The 18,832-nt window shown below is 43.5% G+C and overlaps 1 protein-coding gene across 3 annotated transcripts; it reads right to left on the reverse strand.

Annotated features, from left to right (window-relative positions):
- Positions 1 to 903: 903 nt before the first annotated feature.
- DDIAS (DNA damage induced apoptosis suppressor) lies at positions 904 to 18,806 on the reverse strand. 3 transcript variants are annotated; one of them, XM_081197335.1, is made up of 7 exons: positions 18,443 to 18,806; positions 16,068 to 16,192; positions 11,521 to 11,655; positions 10,473 to 10,598; positions 8,665 to 8,826; positions 6,409 to 6,526; positions 904 to 3,666 (listed from the first exon to the last, which is right to left on the reverse strand). In XM_081197335.1, the coding sequence occupies exons 4-7, from the start codon at positions 10,580 to 10,582 to the stop codon at positions 1,180 to 1,182; spliced, it is 2,877 nt and encodes a 958-aa protein (XP_081053461.1). In that variant the 5' UTR covers positions 10,583 to 10,598; positions 11,521 to 11,655; positions 16,068 to 16,192; positions 18,443 to 18,806; the 3' UTR covers positions 904 to 1,179. The 3 variants fall into 3 exon arrangements, with proteins under 3 accessions (XP_081053461.1, XP_081053462.1, XP_081053463.1); XM_081197336.1 differs by lacking the exon at positions 16,068 to 16,192; XM_081197337.1 differs by lacking the exons at positions 11,521 to 11,655; positions 16,068 to 16,192.
- Between the last annotated feature and the right edge of the window lie 26 nt (positions 18,807 to 18,832).

The following is an 18,832-nucleotide window of genomic DNA, read 5'->3' on the forward strand; positions in this document are numbered from 1 at the left end:
GCTACAGAAACTTGTGCATACTGTAAATGGTCATCCTGTGTATACTATAAATGGGCATCCTAGATTTCATCCCCAATAAACAATCTGTATATTCATGACTGTAGGTACACAAAACTTAGCAGTGCTTTTCCTCTTAATGCTCATAGGAAGCAGTGCTGATGGGAGATACAGCTCAGTTCACAAGGATTTTGTGAACCCTCTTCCTTTGGACAGAAATGAAGGGAATGCCTCTGCATTCTCTCAAACAAGGATGAGAAATCTGTGGTCCTCCAGGTCTTGTTGGACTATCAACTCCCATCGGTCCCCAAAAGCATAGCCAGTGTTATGTATCCTAAGAACATCAGGAAGTGGCACAGGTTCCCTACCACTCATTTACACGACCAGATTGCATAGAAAAAAAACATGTGGAATTGATTTCAGGTGTCAGTTCAGATGTACATCTGAGTTCAATGGCACAGGACCTATTTCCATGTAAGTGGATGCAGAAGGGCAACCTTACCAATCCTCTAGAACAGATACACTTCCCAACAGGGCAAAGCCTATCTTCTGCCCTATTCGATGCAAGCAGCATTTAGAGCATGAGATTCTTAATCTCGCAATCTTGGGTTCAAGCCTCACGTTGGGCAAAAGATTGGGGTTGGACTAGATGACCCTGTGGACCCTTCCAGCCCTACAATTCTATCACAGGGGTGTAAATAAAGGTTCTGGTGGAGCGGCCACTGAAGGTGGGCCCCAGAGTGAACACAGCTTGGCATAAGCTTGCCTGTAAGCACTGGAGGGGCTACCCAAATCACCTCTCCTTTGTGTGCCACGCCGGCACTCTGTACCCTTCTGCTGCCCTCTATATTACACAGCAATAGAGCAGTCACCAGTTCAAAGCTATTGATAAAAAATACCCAGAGATAGAGGCAACATTTTATTTTGTCTTCCAGCAAATAGTGACTTAATGCTCAGTCCAACAGACATAATTCATTGTTTAAAAGTGCCAAGAGGAATAGCAAACAATAGTGGTTTTTTTCCTTCAAAATAGCCCTTTCCCATTTCACAATCACTTCAGAAAACTACTCGTAACTGAGAACATGTCAAAAGGCACAACGCTGACCAAAAAGGATGTTTTGAAAGGAAACTTATGTACAAGCAGATGAATTTGACAAAGTGGCCTCCAAGCTGGCTGTTTTATTACACGAACAGTTCAGAAGACCAATCTGCAGTGTTATGCATGCTGCCAGGCGTGGAAGAAGGGCCTGGCCTGTTGACGTCTGAAGAAGCAGAGGAGCTGAGGGATTCATTCATGAGCTGTCTGAGATGAACACCATCTTCAGGAACAGGTCCATCCTCAAATCTAGTCTCTGTCGGCTGTTGCCTTTTATGAATGAATTCTACCTTCCTTAAGCTAACATTAGACTTTGGAATCATAAACCTTACTTTGTTTTCAGAAAGAGGAGACTTCTCTGCAACTTGGCAACTGGCATCGCTCCTCAAAGTTTTTCCATTCTGGAAAGCAAGTGGATGTATCCCTTTTTTATCCGACGGCGGAATCCATTCCTCATCATCGTTTTCAGACAGCCTCTGGGCTGGACTTACTTTGATAGATAGCTGCTGAGGACCAGATACATTGATGCTAACAGAATTTGCATCGCTCGACCTTCTAGATTGCGGGAACTTGCTGACAAGCTGTTTCGCTAAATAATTTTTCAAGGAAGGCCGGGGTCTTTTGCATCTGGCATTGATCCAAGACAATTTATTCCGTGGCAATTTGGTAAGAATGGATTCTCTCCCTCTAGGGAGGCTTACTTGTCGACAAGGTCTGGAAAGGGGAGTCGACTGGGAATCAGGAACAAAGCCTGGAGTACCTGCAAGGCTGTGCTCAAACTCAGATATGGAACCAGAAACTGGGGTGCTTGTTTTCTGATGAGGTGTAGTGAACGTTTTATGTAAGGACAGTCCATGCCAAGAAGTATTCCAGCTAGCATCTTGCTCACTCAGCATGGCTTCAGATCTTATACACTTCTTGTTCAGTGTGCCCTCCTGTGGAGAGAAAGCTGGTGCCAAGTTGAACATTCGTACAGTGGCTTCTGACTGCCTGGTACTAGCAGCAAAGAGATCAGCTGAAGCATTGTAACTGCCCTCAGGGGAACTGGAACCGCTGACCTCAGCCTCTCTAAAATTATAATTTTGCAGCTCTGAGAGCAACTCTCTCCCTTTTTCACAAACTTTGTCTGTTTTTTCACAAGTTGCCAGGGTGAAACCCTGTTCCTGGGTGTTTGTGAGATCAGCCATTTGGTTTAGCTGATCGCTAACACTTCCTTTATTTTCCCATTTGTCTAAATTACCATCACCATTACAGTTTAAGTGGGTAGTCTTCCTGGTTTGTAAACAAGGGCTTTTGAGACAGTTGTTGGTAGATGAGCAGGAATTGAGACTCTTACAACTACTGACATCTTGGCCAACTCCTTCCTTGGATGACAGACAGCTTCCCTTTGAATGAGAACGTTTAATTCCAGTTGGGGTGGACCAAGGTGAAAGATCTGGGTGCTGGTTGGACCAACACCCCAAATTTTCCTTTTCTTCAGTGGGTAAAGAGGTGTAAGAGGCTTCTTGGTGATATCTGTTGCTAATGAAGCATGGAAGATTCAGCTGGTGGCAAGGGAAATTATCTTCTTTGCACATTTCCATCTTCCCAGCTAGCTTCTTCAGTTTCTCACCTGACTCTTCAGTAATGAAATTGGCACTGCAAATGCCTGGATTGGGAGACGACTGCTTAAAAGGTCCATGGAATTCATCAGCCTCCTGACTGGGGAAATGCTCCAAAACATCAGCTTTTGTTGGCAACACCATGGCTTTGTCATTTTCAATTTTGGCAATGAATTCATTGAAACTTTCAGATGATGGCAGCTCATCCCAAAGCCATGGAGCTTCTTGAGTGTTTTCACCTGCTCTAATGCGACTGGAAGATGGACCAAGGGAGGAAAGAGATCCATCGTATGTCTGGGGTGGGAATGAGGTCCATGATTTTTCCAGTCCATCGCTGCACTGGATGGTAATTTTTCTCAGCAGAGAGTCTCTCTCCTCTAATTCTAAGGGGCTAAGCAATGATCTGCAGTCTTTTTTTCTTAATGAGGAATAGCCTTCTGCTTCACTCTTTTCAGTGACATCGTGCAAATGACATTTCTTATCTTTCTGTTCTTTTTTCGTATTCACAGTCAGGTTACGGTCCTGGGGCTTGAAGACTGACAGTCTATGCAAAGAAACTGGACTACCATCCGAGTTTGGCTCATCCTGGGCAGCCTTGCTTGTACTTAGAGCTACAAGATCAGCGGTTGTTTCTGAAGAAACGCAGGAGGAAGTCAGTCCAAATGATTGAGGCCAGAGGCTTGAAAGAACATCCATGCAACTTGATGGAACTACACCCAAGGTGCCAGAGCCATGCAGGCCACTGAGTTCTCTGCTTGGTTGATCAACTGCTGCAAAGCAGTCAGGAGGCCAGAAGCCCCCATGGTTATGCTTGGAGTAAGAACTTCGCAGCTCCTTGAGGTATTGTATAACAGTGCAGCCCACAAGTCCAGAGTTTGGTACAACCATCTGACAGGCAGTGAGAGCTCTGGAGTTCTTGTCAATTTGGCAGCCATTTTGCATGGAGCCGGTGCCATCCTGCTTATCAGAATCCTGCAAGATAATAGAAGGTGCTCTATCAGCTAGCATACTTTATAAGAAGGTACTCTACTTCATAACTCAAAACCTTAAGAGGTTTACCTGGACCAATCACTTTCATGAAGCTGATTACTTTAGATCAGGAACCTATGGGCCTCTAGATGTTGCTGGATTACAACCCCCATCAGCCCCAGCCAGTATTTCCAATAGCCAAGGATGATGAGAGTTGTAGTCCAGCAGAATTGCACCAGGACGAAATGCTTCAGTTCTGAAGCAAACATTCCCATTTTCATCATCATCTATGGCAGTTGTACACCTGGGTTCTGCATATGCACGTCTATCAGCAAGGTACACCTGGGTACACCTGGGTTTCCTTTAAAGTTATGTTATTGGGGAACAACATTATAGTTTTATTTGGTATCCGCATGTCAATAAGGAGGATATTTATTGTTGTAGACAGACTGCACCGGAAACTGAGTTGCAGGACTGTGATTGAGTAAGGACTTGGGCTAGATCTGTGGGGTTGCAGTCATAGCCAGTTAGACAAGAACAGGTGAAACCTATTAGGATTTCAGGTAAGGAGGACAAAGAGGAAGGCCCGAAAGCTACTCTTGCATATTAGCAAGCAGAGTTGATGAAACTGTCAGGAACAGCAAAAGGAGTGTCTAAACTGAGACAAGACCACAATCTGTGCAGAAAGACACTGCTGTTCTCTCTTGGGAACCTACAGCTACTCTTTGATATTGGACTTTTGCTTCTTAAGACAGACAAGGTTCTCATTAACTTCAATTTCTATCACAAATTTTGCACAGATCGTTGCACCCATGGGACTACGGGAAACAATCCCTTGCTCCAAAACTCCAGATACACAGGAGTGAAATTTCAAGTTCCTGTAACTCCATACTATAAGTTATCTAGTAAGCATCTGTTAAGCACTCAAGGGCCAAGAGGTTGTTTATACAGAAACACTTTCTCCTAACTACAACCAGTGGACGGTTCTTTTCAATAACAGAATAGCAGGAGAGGCTAGCTGGCTGGATTCACTTGGAAGTTGTATTGTAAGGCAGAGGTGCTGTCTTGTGCCCAATATTAGGGGGACCTGGCATGCGACATGTGTCTGACGTCATATGTGTGATGTCGTGTGCACAATGCACAAGAATGTTGCAGAGCGGCTTCCTCTCGTGCTCAGGGGGAGACAGCCACAAAAGCACTCCGCACTTAGCCTCCGCCGCCCCTTAACATGGAGGGAGCCCATCCCCATCAGGAGATTTTGAGGAGTCTGAAGACACCTACGCCCTTTGGAGTTGGTGTGCCTGCTGTAAGGGGATTCCATGTTTTGAACCCAAATGCTTAGGTTTACAAGGTTTACAAGGACTCTCTCCTGTCTATAATACAAGGAGGGTCAATCCAAATTGCAAACTGATGAGGGCACTAAAGCAAGCCCAGCACCAAATCTCTTCAACCACAACAAGTGTAAGGGGCAAATTCAGTTCAAAACGACTCCTCCCTCATATTAAAAAGTATTTGCATATAGGAAACTAGCATGTTAGGAAAACAATTATGTAGACCCCCCCACAGTCACATGAGGACGCATCTGCACCCTCAGGTGGTGTACCCCAGACACAGATTTACTTCGGTGAGAAGGAAGCCTTGGTTTTTTGCTCTTCCTAGAATCTAAAAGTCACAAAATAGATATTCTGAGGAAGAGACCCTTCCTCATAAGCAGCTTTATTCTCATTAATACTGCTCATTATAATTCCTCACATGTAAGGCGTCTGGAGGCAGATGCCCAAACTCAGAGGATATCTGTGCAAACTGACAGTAATCTCTCTCTCTCTCTCTGATCACAAACAGTCTACCTATTTCCAACTCTAGGTTGTTGAACAGAGATTGAAAATGAAAAAAATAAAATCAGCAAGCTTAGAGTAGGATTATTGTTGCAGTGATTTGATTTTGTATCTCTCCCGGGAGCTGTGCCTTTGATTGAAGGGGGAGCGGGAAAATATCCAAACATGCTTCAAGGAGCTGTTGATGGCACATGTTTACTTTTAGCAGTTGGAACTGGATGGTCTCATAGCCATCACTTGGAAAAGTCAGAACGCTGGAGGCATATATATTATTAGTTCGCACCTTATGGATCAAGAAATTCAAGCTTCATTTTTGGTAACTGCCTCTATGTTCCTGTTTGGAGGCAAAGCAATCTGAACACAAATTCCCACTCCTCTTCTAATTCTGAAATGCAGCCAGACTGATTTCCTGGTGCAGACGTTAATGTTTTGCCGTAGGAAATACTAGTCATGTTTGGTGTCTTAATTTTAGTTAAAATACCAATTGTGAAGTAACTAGTGCAGAACGAAAAAATGTTTTCCAATTCTTCACCCCGTTCACATGTAGACATTTTTTTGGAGTGTGTGTGGATTTTGGTGATGAGTGATTTTTTCTGGGTGGGGGACGGGGTAGGGCTTGCCATTGATATAATGCAGAAGCAAGTTATTTCTCTTTCTACATTTCAAACAATTCAGTTTCTTGGGCCAGCTATTCCACACCCTCTAGAATGCCCCAGATGCTAAAAAGGTTCCAGGGCATCTGAGGGGTGGGGGTGGGTTAGGGTGAAATATAGAAATAAGGCAGTCATGCACAAAATTTGGCAGCTTTCGTCCCCTCCCCCCCCCCCGCCCTTGAATGATGCTCATCTCCCCCAAGAATGGGTTGTGCATTTTTTGAACAAAACATGCTGGTGGGGTGGGGGTGAGTTACCTTAACTCCAAAGACAAATTTCTTCCCAAGGAAGCACGTTTCAACTGCTTGAAATACCAAACCCGGAACTGAATCCCTGTCTGGTTCCCTTGTTTCTTGTTTCAGTTCTTCAATGTACCTTGAATAAAAGTGTTACAAAAAAATTACTGACTGGATACTGCTTGGCTTCTGAGACCTATAAGGAATTTAAGGTCCAAGTGTCAAAATAATATTGCTGCGTTACACGTTGCAGCAAGCTGCGAAGAGAGAATTTAGCAAAATGCACTTCCATTCAAATAGCCAGGACATCACTAACTGTGCTATGGGGTGCAACCTTACCTGGGAGTAAGCCTTAATGAACACAGTGGGACTTACTTCGCAGTAAACACACCCAGGATTGTTTGTGCACATGTATTAGCAAGTTGAAAATGTGACCTGGAAATGTCTGCTTGCGTATCAGAAAAGGACAGCATCCATCGTATTCAAATTTTAATGCCTCCCTCAATCCCTCTACAGTGGTACCTCGGGTTAAGTACTTAATTCGTTCTGGAGGTCCGTTCTTAACCTGAAACTGTTCTTAACCTGAGGTACCACTTTAGCTAATGGGGCCTCCCACTGCCGTAGCGCGATTTCTGTTCTCATCCTGAAGCAAAGTTCTTAACCTGAGGTACTATTTCTGGGTTAGAGGAGTCTGTAACCTGAAGCATCTGTAACCCGAGGTACCACTGTACAATAGAATATGCTGAACTCAGGTTTTCCAGGCCTGCCATGAAAAAGGAAACAGATTCCCTCCTTCCTTCCATCTTCTTTGTATGTATCAGGTTTCTTGGGACAGTCTCCCAGGTTTATCAAAGATCTTTACCTGGGGCCTTTGAGAGCTGTTCTCAGTTACAGCAGATACTTGTAAATACTGGACAAGATGAACCAAAAGCCTGAATACACTGAAACCTGAAAAAGGCTTGAAAATTATGAATTAGGGAGCTGTTGTTGTTGGCATCTGTCCGTTTCGGGAGACGATGGGAGGATTATGCCTTTGGGGGTGAACTCAAGCTTTTGGAAGGACGCAACGCCTACTGTGCTGTAGAGACCGATGTGGGAGAGACATGTTTTGTTGCAGCTGGGGCAGATGATGGTGTCTGGTTGTGCTGCTGCAGATGCACCATGGCGTTTCTTCTCCCTGTGCTTCTCCCAGCGAAGGGGGGAATGTTACCATGCCTATCCCCATATGAAGAGGGTCTTTTTGAATTGCACGGAGAGAGAATTCTACAAGTTGTTGCTTCTGTTATAATCTGGCTACCTTTAATGGCGTACTGGAATAAGGTATCAAAGTCCACATATGAATTTGAGCAACTCAGTCAATTCTTTCGTTATCATTTCTTTCACTTGCACCCTGCTGTTCCCAAAAGAGCTCTGAAGAGCTTTAAATGGCTCCCAGGTGGCTAAAAAGCCTGGCTTAGTATCAGAAATAGAAGTGAGTCATATGACAACAGACTGCTATCTGGGCTTAGTTAGCATCAATCAGGGCTCCTGAGAATCTTTACTTTGCTTCTTTTTTAAAAATACAGTTTTGGCCCCCCGCCCCCCGGCCACTGTTTCAAACCTTGGTCCAAATCATCATTCTCTTATAAAGCATAGAAGTTTGAAAACACAAAAGCATTTTCTCATGGCCTCTGTTATCAGAACCCTTCATTTTTGTCCATCAGTGGCTCATCTCCTTCTGCAAATCTGCAAGACAGTTTAACTTAAGTGTGCTACATTATGCTGTACCTGCTTTGCTCTAGCTTACCTCAGTGTTACTCACTGGTACACATGCAGCGTAGAGCTTGAATTTTCTGGACAAAGACTGATTATTGCCATTTTTTAAAATGCAGGGCATGAAGCAATCATGCTCCCTTTTTCTTAGAAACTGAAATCAGGGTTAGGTGGCAAGATGTAGTCATTGTTTGCCCTTCTTTCATCTTACAGATGGATGTTTATATACAAAACATCAATTTAAAAAAAATGTTTTAAGGAAAGCTGAGAGGGGATTTGAGTCCAGATTTGTCCAGGGATCCACCCCACTAGAATATGCTGGGCTTGCTGAATGTCCACAAATTTCATAGCTGCACAGATTTAATTGCCCCTATTAATAAATACCAGCTTGGTATCCAAGCAGCAAAATGTGCCGCAACTGTTTTTAGAGACATAATTACATCACATACAGTCTGGGATGTACTGGGGAGGGGGGGGAGGGGGACACACTCATTTTCAGCAGAGAAATGATGTTGCATTCCTTACCTCTGCAGTCCCTTTGCTGTCACTCCAAAGAAAGTATCCAAACAGCTTCCAAATACTGTCACCTCAAATACATCACGAGTGTCAGCTACCTCTAGTGAGAGTCGATACCTGTAGTTCGCTTCCCTAGAGTCACCTGAGCAGCCACACTTCAGGCAACTGTACCTGTTAAAAGACCAGATGAAAAAGCTACTGGAAGCTGACAAATATTGCAGGTGCATACCAGCTTCCCAACCTAAGTCTTTAATCACCTGTCATTTTAATAATCTAACAGCACAATCCTTTGCATATTTGCTCGGAAACAAGTTCCTCTGAGTCCCATTAGATTTACTCCCCAGGAAGTGTACTTGGGATTGTTGCCTTAGGAAAAAATGAATGAAAATGGCAAAAGCGACCTGCTTTCACAGGTTCTGAGCGGAGGAAACCTGGATTCAAACCTCGGCTCAGATTTGAACTCACAGAAGTGGTTAGGAAAAGGCAGTCCCCATCTGCAACAGACAATTTAATTTCATAAGTGAGAAGCGGTGGGAAACAATCCTGTATGTGAGACTCACTCTGTGACCTCCTGGGGGGACAGAACTGGTTGCAGTTATATACTCTGTGTGCGCTCTTTGTCATTTTGTATGTTCTAAAAGAGAGAGCTGACTCTTTAGAGGCCAGAACTATGCCCTGCTTCAGATTAAGCCCTAAAGGGGGAATTAAACCTGGCAATGCATCACAATGAAAGGTGGGCTACTCAGTGAACAATTGAAAAATGAGAATTAATCTATATTGTGTTAGAAGAATTACAGATTACTGGAAACGATGTTGACATACTTCAGAGTGTAAATGTTAACAGATTTATGAAAGCAGAAGCTTTTCCGGACTAGGCTTCACTTATCACGTACCGCTGAACCATGCAGCTCCCCTGTGTGGCGAATCTTTCAACTGCAGTTCCAAATACTCAAGTTTTTCACCGCAGTTTAAACTATGGCATTTGCCTTCTGCTGCCCCATGTGATGAACTTCCAAGCCTGAGGATCGAATGAGGCCCCGCTATCTGGCCCTTAGGACTTTCTCTATTCCACTCTCTCAAGGCCACACTCCCCCACTGACCCTGCTCCATGTCCTTGGATGCTTTGCCTGTCTGGAAGGTGTCCTTGAACTGTGACAAGTCCTCTTACTTGCCTGCTTGAAGGCTGTGTGTGTGGTCATTTAAAGGAACATCTCTGGCTTTTGTATGGCTGGAATGTAGCCCCCAGCTGAGAATGCCCACCCAACTTTAGAGAATGCCCACAAACTGCCATTTACTTAATATGGCCAGATAAATTTATCTCAGATAAATAAACGTCTTAAAATGATAAACTACATGGTGTTAGCCTCACAGTGCATAATGCTCAAATGGGTGATGGAAGTCTTGTACTTCTGTAATGCCATGGCCTGGTCTCCACTACAGCAAAGCAAGCCTCAGTTGCATGACAAGCAGACTGAGACCTCCGGGTATAGGGCGGTATATAAATTCAATCAATCAATAATAAAAGTTCATGTGAATTTTGTATGCAAATTACCCATTGCCATATAGCTCCAAATGTCAAGCAAGTGGGGAAACAATGTTGTTTCACACTGACCCCAGGCCTAGAGAATTCATTGCACACTTTTTGAACTGTGACTCCCCAGCTGTTATTAGACTATAACTCCCATAATCTGTGATCACTAGCTATGCTGGATGGATCTTATGGGAGTTGAAGCTCAACATTCGAAGGGCCACAGCTTTCCTGTTTGTGCTGTGCTAGATGGTAGTCCAAATTTATCAGTGCTCTGGAGTGGACTTACCTCTTTAAATCTAGGATTAGCCTGGAAAAGCAGTTTTGACATGAAGGATATACAAAATTGGAGTTCTGGACAGAAATTATAGAAGCAGCCAGGAGATGTCTGCCATTCATGTGCTCCCAGGGTTAGCTACCAAGAGACAACATAGTTTATTGTTAGTCATACCAAGTCTGCTCACATTCCTACAGTGAATGTTTCTTAAGCTAGACATGCATCACACAATGCGATTTGTAGTATAGCAGCCACCAATTCTGACTCTCTGTTATTTTCATTGACAAAAAGCTTTATTGTTTGCACTTTACCCTGGCCTTTCCTTTGACACTTGATACACACACACACACACACACACACACACACACATATATCAGGACCCTATTCTCTTGAATATAATTTATTTCAAACTGGTTTTAATATTGTATTTTTTATTGCTGTAATCCACCCTGTGATCTCACAGTGGAAGGCTGGTAAGAAATAAAATAAAAAATAAAAACTACTTGGACTGTTAAGAGTCTCTGATATGTAGTAATTTAGGTTGTGTGGCCCATGGAGTGCAACAGGTAATTAGCTCCACTGCCAAAACCAGGGGTTGGCAACTTCCAGATAATAGGCTTAATTAGGTCCAGCACCTGACATAAGATGTAATGTGAGGTGCGAAGCAGGTAAGGACATGGTTACAAAGGGGTAATCAAAGTTAGCTCTGTATTGTTCCTTTGCAAGCAAGAGCTTGCTGACATCAACGGCCGGCTGATCAACATTGACAGCAAACATGGATGGGACTGGCTACACTAGAGCTCCCCATCGAAACTCTCTAGTGAATTGTGACAGCTCATTCACCAATAACCTTATCCATTGTATCTCTGCCTAACTCATTGTTCAGAACTTGCTTCCTTCCAGTGAGCAGGTGAATACAGAAAGCATACTTCTCTGAGGGTAGGTATTATTATTGGGATTCTTTAAAAATGGGAAAGTTTTTCAGATACAAGAGTAAAGGTTCCGATTTTAAATTATGGAATTGGGGAGAGCAGGGGTCTGAAGTTGGGAAAGCACTAACCAAAACATTTCAGCAAGATATGCTCTTGGGTTTCAAAGCAGAAGGCAAAACAAACTGGCACATGTATTTACTCATCTACAGGACTGGCTAATGCCTTAGTGACTCATTTGCTGGAGCAGAATGCAAGATCAGCACCTGGAGTGTAGAAATGCAAAAGAAAAGCAGTTTTGGTTAGAAAGGGCCTCTGTACAGCAATAACCTAGGGAAGATATAATAGTTAGCCTTAATATCTACTTTCTGACTACTTTCATTGCTTTTCAGGGTAACCTAAATTTTCAGAAATCATGCTGCACATTTACATTTACAGTGGTGCCTCGCAAGACGAAATTAATTCATTCCGCGAATTTTTTCGTCTAGCGAATTTTTTGTCTTGCGAAGCACGGTTTCCCATAGGAATGCATTGAAAATCAATTAATGCGTTCCTATGGTCAAAAAAAGTCCAAACAAAGCCAAATTTGGTACAACAAGAGTTTATTAAGTGCTCTTTAAAGTCACACATACTGTAACGAGCATTTCAAAATTCAAACCCAGAATTTTTTTAAAAAAACAGCAGAGTGGCCCAATGGTCACAGAAAATCATAAAAATGCAGGAAAAAACCCACAAGCTTCCAGATTCTTGCAAACCCCTCCCCAACTGTTCCCCCAGCCACCCAGCACACAGAAATTCAAATCCAGAATTTTTTTTAAAAAACAGCAGAGTGGCCCAATGGTCACAGAAAATCATAAAAATGCAGAAAAAAACCACAAGCTTCCAGATTCTTGCAAACCCCTTCCCAACACCAAGTCCTTGAATTCCAAACACCCCAACCCAAAATCCAAAACCCCCCAAAAAAGTTTTAAAAGCTTAACTTACCAAATGGCTGCAAAAGAAGTTTTGGAAAAGCTTCAAAAATACCAAAGTCTTTAAAAACCTCAAAAAAGGCTACTATGTACACTGCGTTCTATGAGTTGCTCCTCAAAGTCAAGTCGCAACTGTATTAACGGTGTTAAGAAAAAGGAAACAAACTTGCAAGACGTTTTCGTCTTGCGAAGCAAGCCCATAGGGAAAATCATCTTGCGAAGCAGCTCAAAAACGGAAAACCCTTTCGTTTAGCGAGTTTTCCGTCTTGCGAGGCATTCGTCTTGCGGGGCACCACTGTACCAGGAAAGTTTCCCCACTCTATTTTGTTAATCTCATCTCTCTTCCCCACTCTTGCTTCTACATATTTTGTATTCTCTGCCTTCTTTTCCTTTTTCCTGGTTTTTTATTTATAAAAAAAGACTTAAGTGACTAATTCATGCATCGTGGTGGAAGTGGGTTCTGAACACAAAACATTGTTGGCACAGATCTGTATCAATGGACAATGGAATGTGCCTCTGGGGGTGAAGTCAAACCACTGTGCTAGCAGCACTGAAGTGACCTCTCTGGGCACAAGGCTGGCCAGTGTGTATGGTGGGCCTAGGCTGCCCAGATGACAAGACTCCCCTTTTGGCCTTGCTGATAAGGCCCAAAGGAAAGCAGAGCAATATGTCTGGCACCAGCTTGGCTACAGGAGTTGCTGGAAGGAGGTGTACAAGTTGCCATCCATCTTAGGAACTCCATTCTGGATTTGTGTAGGGTTTACTTCTTAGCCTTTTCTTCTGAAGATATCACACAAGGCAGAGGAGGTTTAGGATCAGAGATTCAACGCTATGCTAAAAGTGTTAGTTCTTACAATGGCACTAGAATCTTCCTTGGTTTTGTCTTGTTGGTTTCTGCATTTACATGTTCCCCATACAAATCTCAGTGAAGTATGAAATTTTCAGCTGCTGGAGCAGTAGGCGGATTTCAGCCCTCTAGTTTTGAAGCAGACTTACTTAATTCAAATACCACATCACAAGGAGAATTTCCTCCTCAAAAAATTCCACAGAAGTATATATGAACACAAGAAAAATCCTGCAGGTGGATCAATGACCAGGTTCTCCCTTTACTGTCAGAGACTGTAAGTTTCTGAGTACCAGAAACCGCAGAGGTGAAGGGTGCAGTTGTGTTCAGAAATCTGGTTGGTCACTGTGAGATCTGGATACTGCACTACATGGGCCTTTAGCCTGATTCAGGAGGTTCTTTTTATGTTCTTACCAGGCCAAATTTCCACCAAGCCCAGCATCCTGTTCTCACAGTGGCAAACCAGGTGCCTATGGTAAGTCCACAGGCAGGACAGGAGCGCAACGTTCTTCCCACTTGTGGTCCTCATAAACTGGTCTTCAAAGATGTACAGTGCTGCTATCATGGCTAGTAGCCTTATTCTCCATAAATGTATTCATTCATTTAGAAAAATGTACGGGCTGCTTAATAATAAAAAACCATCTAAGTATACACAATTATATAAAACAATTATCAATGATTCACAGATAGACTGAACTAATATATATGGCTAAATGATATACAGTGGTGCCTCGCAAGACGAAAAAAATCCGTTCTGTGATTCTCTTCGTCTAGCAGTTTTTTCGTCTTGCAAAGCAAGCCCAATGACGGATTAGCGGATTAGCGCTATTAGCAGCTTATCGGATCAGCTGATAAGCGGCTTAGCAGCTTAGAAAAAGGGGGGGAAGGGGAAAAACCCCGCAGGAACTCGCAAGACATTTTCGTCTTGCGAAGCAAGCCCATAGGAGATTCGTTTTGCGAAGCACCTCCAAAATGGAAAACTCTTTCGTCTAGCGAGTTTTCCGTCTTGCGAGGCATTCGTCTTGCAGGGCACCACTGTATATGGCTAAATTATTTGTCTGGGTAGGCTGGCTGGAAGCTTTTTCTTTTTTGTCTAACCCTATTTTAATATGAACAATCATCTTCACCCATTTTGCTTACAACTGGGGCCCTGGGGATGATACTAGCATTCTAGCACCTGGTTTGTTATGAAAGGCAACCTATCAATACAATACAATAAAAATGAGGGTTGCAACTCAAGCACTTTAACCCTGGACTGTACAGCAGCAAAGATTACCAAAGGACCAATACCACTTCAGCTCGGGTCAAGAGCAAAATTAAACTTAATTTTAATGTTACAAGAATAAAGCTAATGAGAGTCCTGGGCGCAAGCATCTGCTAAGATGTAGCTTGCAGGTGCAGCAACTTAAATCTAGTACTTCTGGAGCAATCATATTTCTGCCTAATTTACCTCAGGGTGCTAATGCACCTTATTGCATGTGACTGCACAACCAGCTGTGTTTGAGTAATTTTGGATTAATTAACACTCAATAAACTGGTAGGGTGACTTGTAAGAAATATGTGGCTTGGGAGATGTTATGAGGAAGGTGCACACAAGAACAGCAGAGAAGCAAAATGTTAGGCAAGAAATTACTCTCTTCTTTTTTCCTGACATGGCTTCTACATTTTTATAAACTGCTCAGTACTGTGTGTGCTAAAGAGACAGTATGGTGGAGTGGACAGAATAGCACACAACTTAGAACACAGAGACCTGGGTTCAAATCCTTATTCAGCCATGAAGCTCTCTGGGTATTTTTTGACAAGTTGCTATTCCTCAACTTATAGGAAGGAGGAAAAGATGACGTATGCCAATCATTCTGAGCTCCTTGGAGGAAAGGTGCGATATAAATATAAAAATAAGCTTTGGGACCCACCACAACAATCCAGTCAGTGTGGAATAAAAAGCATTCATACTAAACAAACATTCTGGCCCCTAAGCTACAAAATCCATTTCAAAATAAAAATACAATAATATGTTGATTGTTTGCAATACGTTCCAATAAACCATAGTTTGTCAGAGGTTCCCTGAAAAAAAGCTTGTACACTTCCACTGTGTGTACAACCACAAGATGGTGTTGTGTATGCTTTAATGAGCATGTAGTGAGGTCCAACAGCTATACCTTAAAACACAGGCAGAGGGAATATAGATTTAGATGCACTGGTGGATTGCTACATGATTTTCTGATGAGGTACAATGGTTTCAAATTTCCAGTTATTTCACAGCAGCAGCAACAAAAATGCTGTCACCCCCATTTTAGCATACCCTCCAACATTTCTCTGACAAAAATAGAGATGAAGAAGAAGAAGAAGAGGAGGAGTTTGGATTTGATATCCCGCCTTTCACTCCCTTTAAGGAGTCTCAAAGCAGCTAATATTCTCCTTTCCCTTCCTCCCCCACAACAAACACTCTGTGAGGTGAATGGGGCTGAGAGACTTCAAAGAAGTGTGACTGGCCCAAGGTCACCCAGCAGCTGCATGTGGAAGAGCGGAGACGCGAACCCGGTTCCCCAGATTACGAGTCTACCGCTCTTAACCACTACACCACACTGGCTCATCCTACTGGATGTCCTACCGTACCCTCCAACACTTCTCTGATGAAAAGTAGGGACGTTCTAAGGAACAGAGGAACATTCTGGGATCAAATCAGAGACTGGGACGGTTTCTGTCCCTGGAAAATACACTTGGAGGGTCTGCCTTAAGCTATTGAAATCCTTGGTCTGTGGTAATGCAGGTGCCGATTGTAGTTATACTGCAAATTTCCTAGTGTATAAAACCCATGGGGTAGGTAACTGGCTCAATGCCAAGCCATTATTTTGTACAGTACCTGTTTTAAGGCAGATGCCTGCCTTAAAACATGTCGCAGAGTCCTTTGCAATGAGCCAGGGGATCCATAGCAGAATGTGCACATCAGGATTTTCTTGGCCAGAGGAGTCAATCTGGAAAAGGGTGCTGGGAGGATAACACATTAAATGGGGGAAGCTCTGTGCTTTATATGTTTTTAACTAGTACAACTTAATCTTTGCCCTTTTAAATAGCAAGCAAGCACAAGTGGTTGTAAAATTGTTTTGATGTACAGTACGCTCACAACTTACGCACATTTAGCTTGTGTACATTCTGTTTTGCCTGCTTGGCAATTTAAAAAAAAATTTTTAAGGGGTGAAAAAAGAACAGGCATCCAGGAAAAAATCCCAACGGCCATGATGCCTGGAATGTAACCTCACATATATTGAAGGCTTACTGTATTTTGCTACTGGTTTTGTTACTTTACATTTTACACATTTTGAAAAATAATAATAATGAATGCCATCATGGGAGAATGACAGAATACAAATACGTTAAAGAAACAAAATGAAACCATGTGGCTAAAGGAAGGGCAAAGCCCCTTTTCTTTTTTTACATGGTACAGTGACCATTTGTATCTCACTTGAGACAGGAAGAGCAAACAAGGACTCCTGCCATTCCCAGTCATGGTGGACTATTGGAGAGTTCTCCTTGAGTAGAGTTTATACTCTTTCTTTGTATGCCATTTGTGTGATGTGATAATGTATTTTCCTTTTCATTCACAATACAGTGGTACCTTGGTTTACAACCATAATCCGTTCCAGAGGTCTGTTTGTAAACCAAAATAGGTTGTAACCCAAGGTGCGCTTTTGCCAATGGGGCCTCCAAAAAAAATCTGTTCATAATCCCAAAAAAGGGGGGGTTGTAATAAAAAAAAAAGGTTACAAACCACGACACACACTTCCGGGCTTGACGTGTTTGTAATCCAAGACGTGTACCACTGTATCCTGAAAGCTCTTATGGGTGAATAACGCAAAGGCATTCAAGATGTTTGCAACAGTCCTCCTTTGCTGCATGTTGCAAAATGAAATAAAAACATTTAAAAAGAAATAAATAGAATAAAATGGTAACACGGGGGTTTGGGAGCTGCCTAGTGACAAGGAAGGGTGGCAACAAGAGTGGTGGCTCCCCGATTGTAGAATGGTGCCTTCATTACATGTCCTTAGGCGCCAGGCAAAAGCATTCCTCTTTACCCATGCCTATGGCTATTAAATAATCTATGGCCTGTGAAATTGTAGGGGAGAGGACTGCTATTATGATGACTATTTTATTATCTGTCAGTATGCTTTTTATGTTTTTATCATTGATGTTCTGTAATTTTTTTTAACGCTGTACAGTGGTACCTCTGGACACGAGCGGGATCCGTTATGGAGCCCCGTTCGCATCTTAGAAGCAAACGTAACTAGAGATGGCACGTCTGCACACGCACACATCACTTTTCACTGCTTCTGCGCATGTGACGTCATTTTGAGCATCTGCGCATGCGCAAGTGGCGAAACCCGGAAGTAACGTGCTCTGTTACTTCTGGGTTGCCGCGGAGTGCAACTCAAACACGCTCAACCTGAAGCGCATTCAACCCAAGGTATGACTGTATACTACCCTGGGGTCTTTTGATAAAGGGTGGTATATAAATTGAATTAATGGTAGTAACAATGGCAGTAGTAGTCCAACCACAGGGACTGGTTTTGATCTCTAAAGCCTTAAACGGCTCAGGACCACAATACCTCAAGGATCACCTCTCTCCATATGAACTGACCTGGAGCCTGAAATCATCCTGAGGCCCTTCTTTGGGTGCCTCCTCCACCTGAGGTCCGGAGGGTGTCACCACAAGAACGGGGTCTTTGCTGTGGTGGATCCCTATTTGGGAAATGCTCTCCCCAGGGAGGCTCACCTGACACCTTCATTATGTATATATTTAGGAGAAAATATTCCTCTTCTCTCAGGCATTTGTCTGATTAAACCAGGGTTTCCCAATCTTGGTTCTCCAGCTGTTTTTGGACTACAATTCCCATCATCCCTAGCTAGAAGGACCAGTGGTGAGGGATGATGGGAATTGTAGTCCCAAAAAGGAAGAGACCCAAGTTTAGGAAACTCTGGATTAAACAATCTATGGATTTTCAAACTGTTTTTTGTCTGTTACTACGGTATGTATGTCGAGGTTTTTATAGTGTAAACCGCCCTGTGAACCCCAGATTAAGGGCGGCACAGAAATTTAATAATATTTTTCGGGGGTGGGTGTTTCGGGCGTAGCATTAAGGGGCCAGTGGGAGGGGACACGAAGGAAGATTACAATGAGGAAAAAAGAGACATTGGTTAGAAAAATGGGTAGGGAAACGGGGGAAGGAGCGCCTCACTCACCACAGACTTTCAAGTTCCCTCAAGCCCCCTACCACACATTCTCCTCACGCTCCAGAGGAAGTGACGATACCAGAGCCCCGCACCAATCAGAGAGGGGGAGAGAGAGCCCCGCGCGAGACCCAAGACACCGCCGGCAATGCCAACAAGGTCTGTTTTTCCCGCCTCGGCCGAAGGCAGCCAATCGCCGCTCAAGCCCCGCCCGGCCTCCCTTCGCTACCGCGCCCAGCGACCAATCGGCGGGCGTCCTTCGCGGCTTCCAACCGTCAGACCCGCGCGCCCGCATCCACAGCAGGTCTTGACAAGCTAGCCAATCGCGGGAAGCCTCGGCAGCCGACCTCCCGCTCTTTAATGAGGGGGGCCCCCTCCGCCAGCCAATCGCCTTGGAGGAGG

Source organism: Podarcis bocagei (assembly GCF_964188305.1).
Source record: "Podarcis bocagei genome assembly, chromosome: 6".
Taxonomy (NCBI): Eukaryota; Metazoa; Chordata; class Lepidosauria; order Squamata; family Lacertidae; genus Podarcis; species Podarcis bocagei.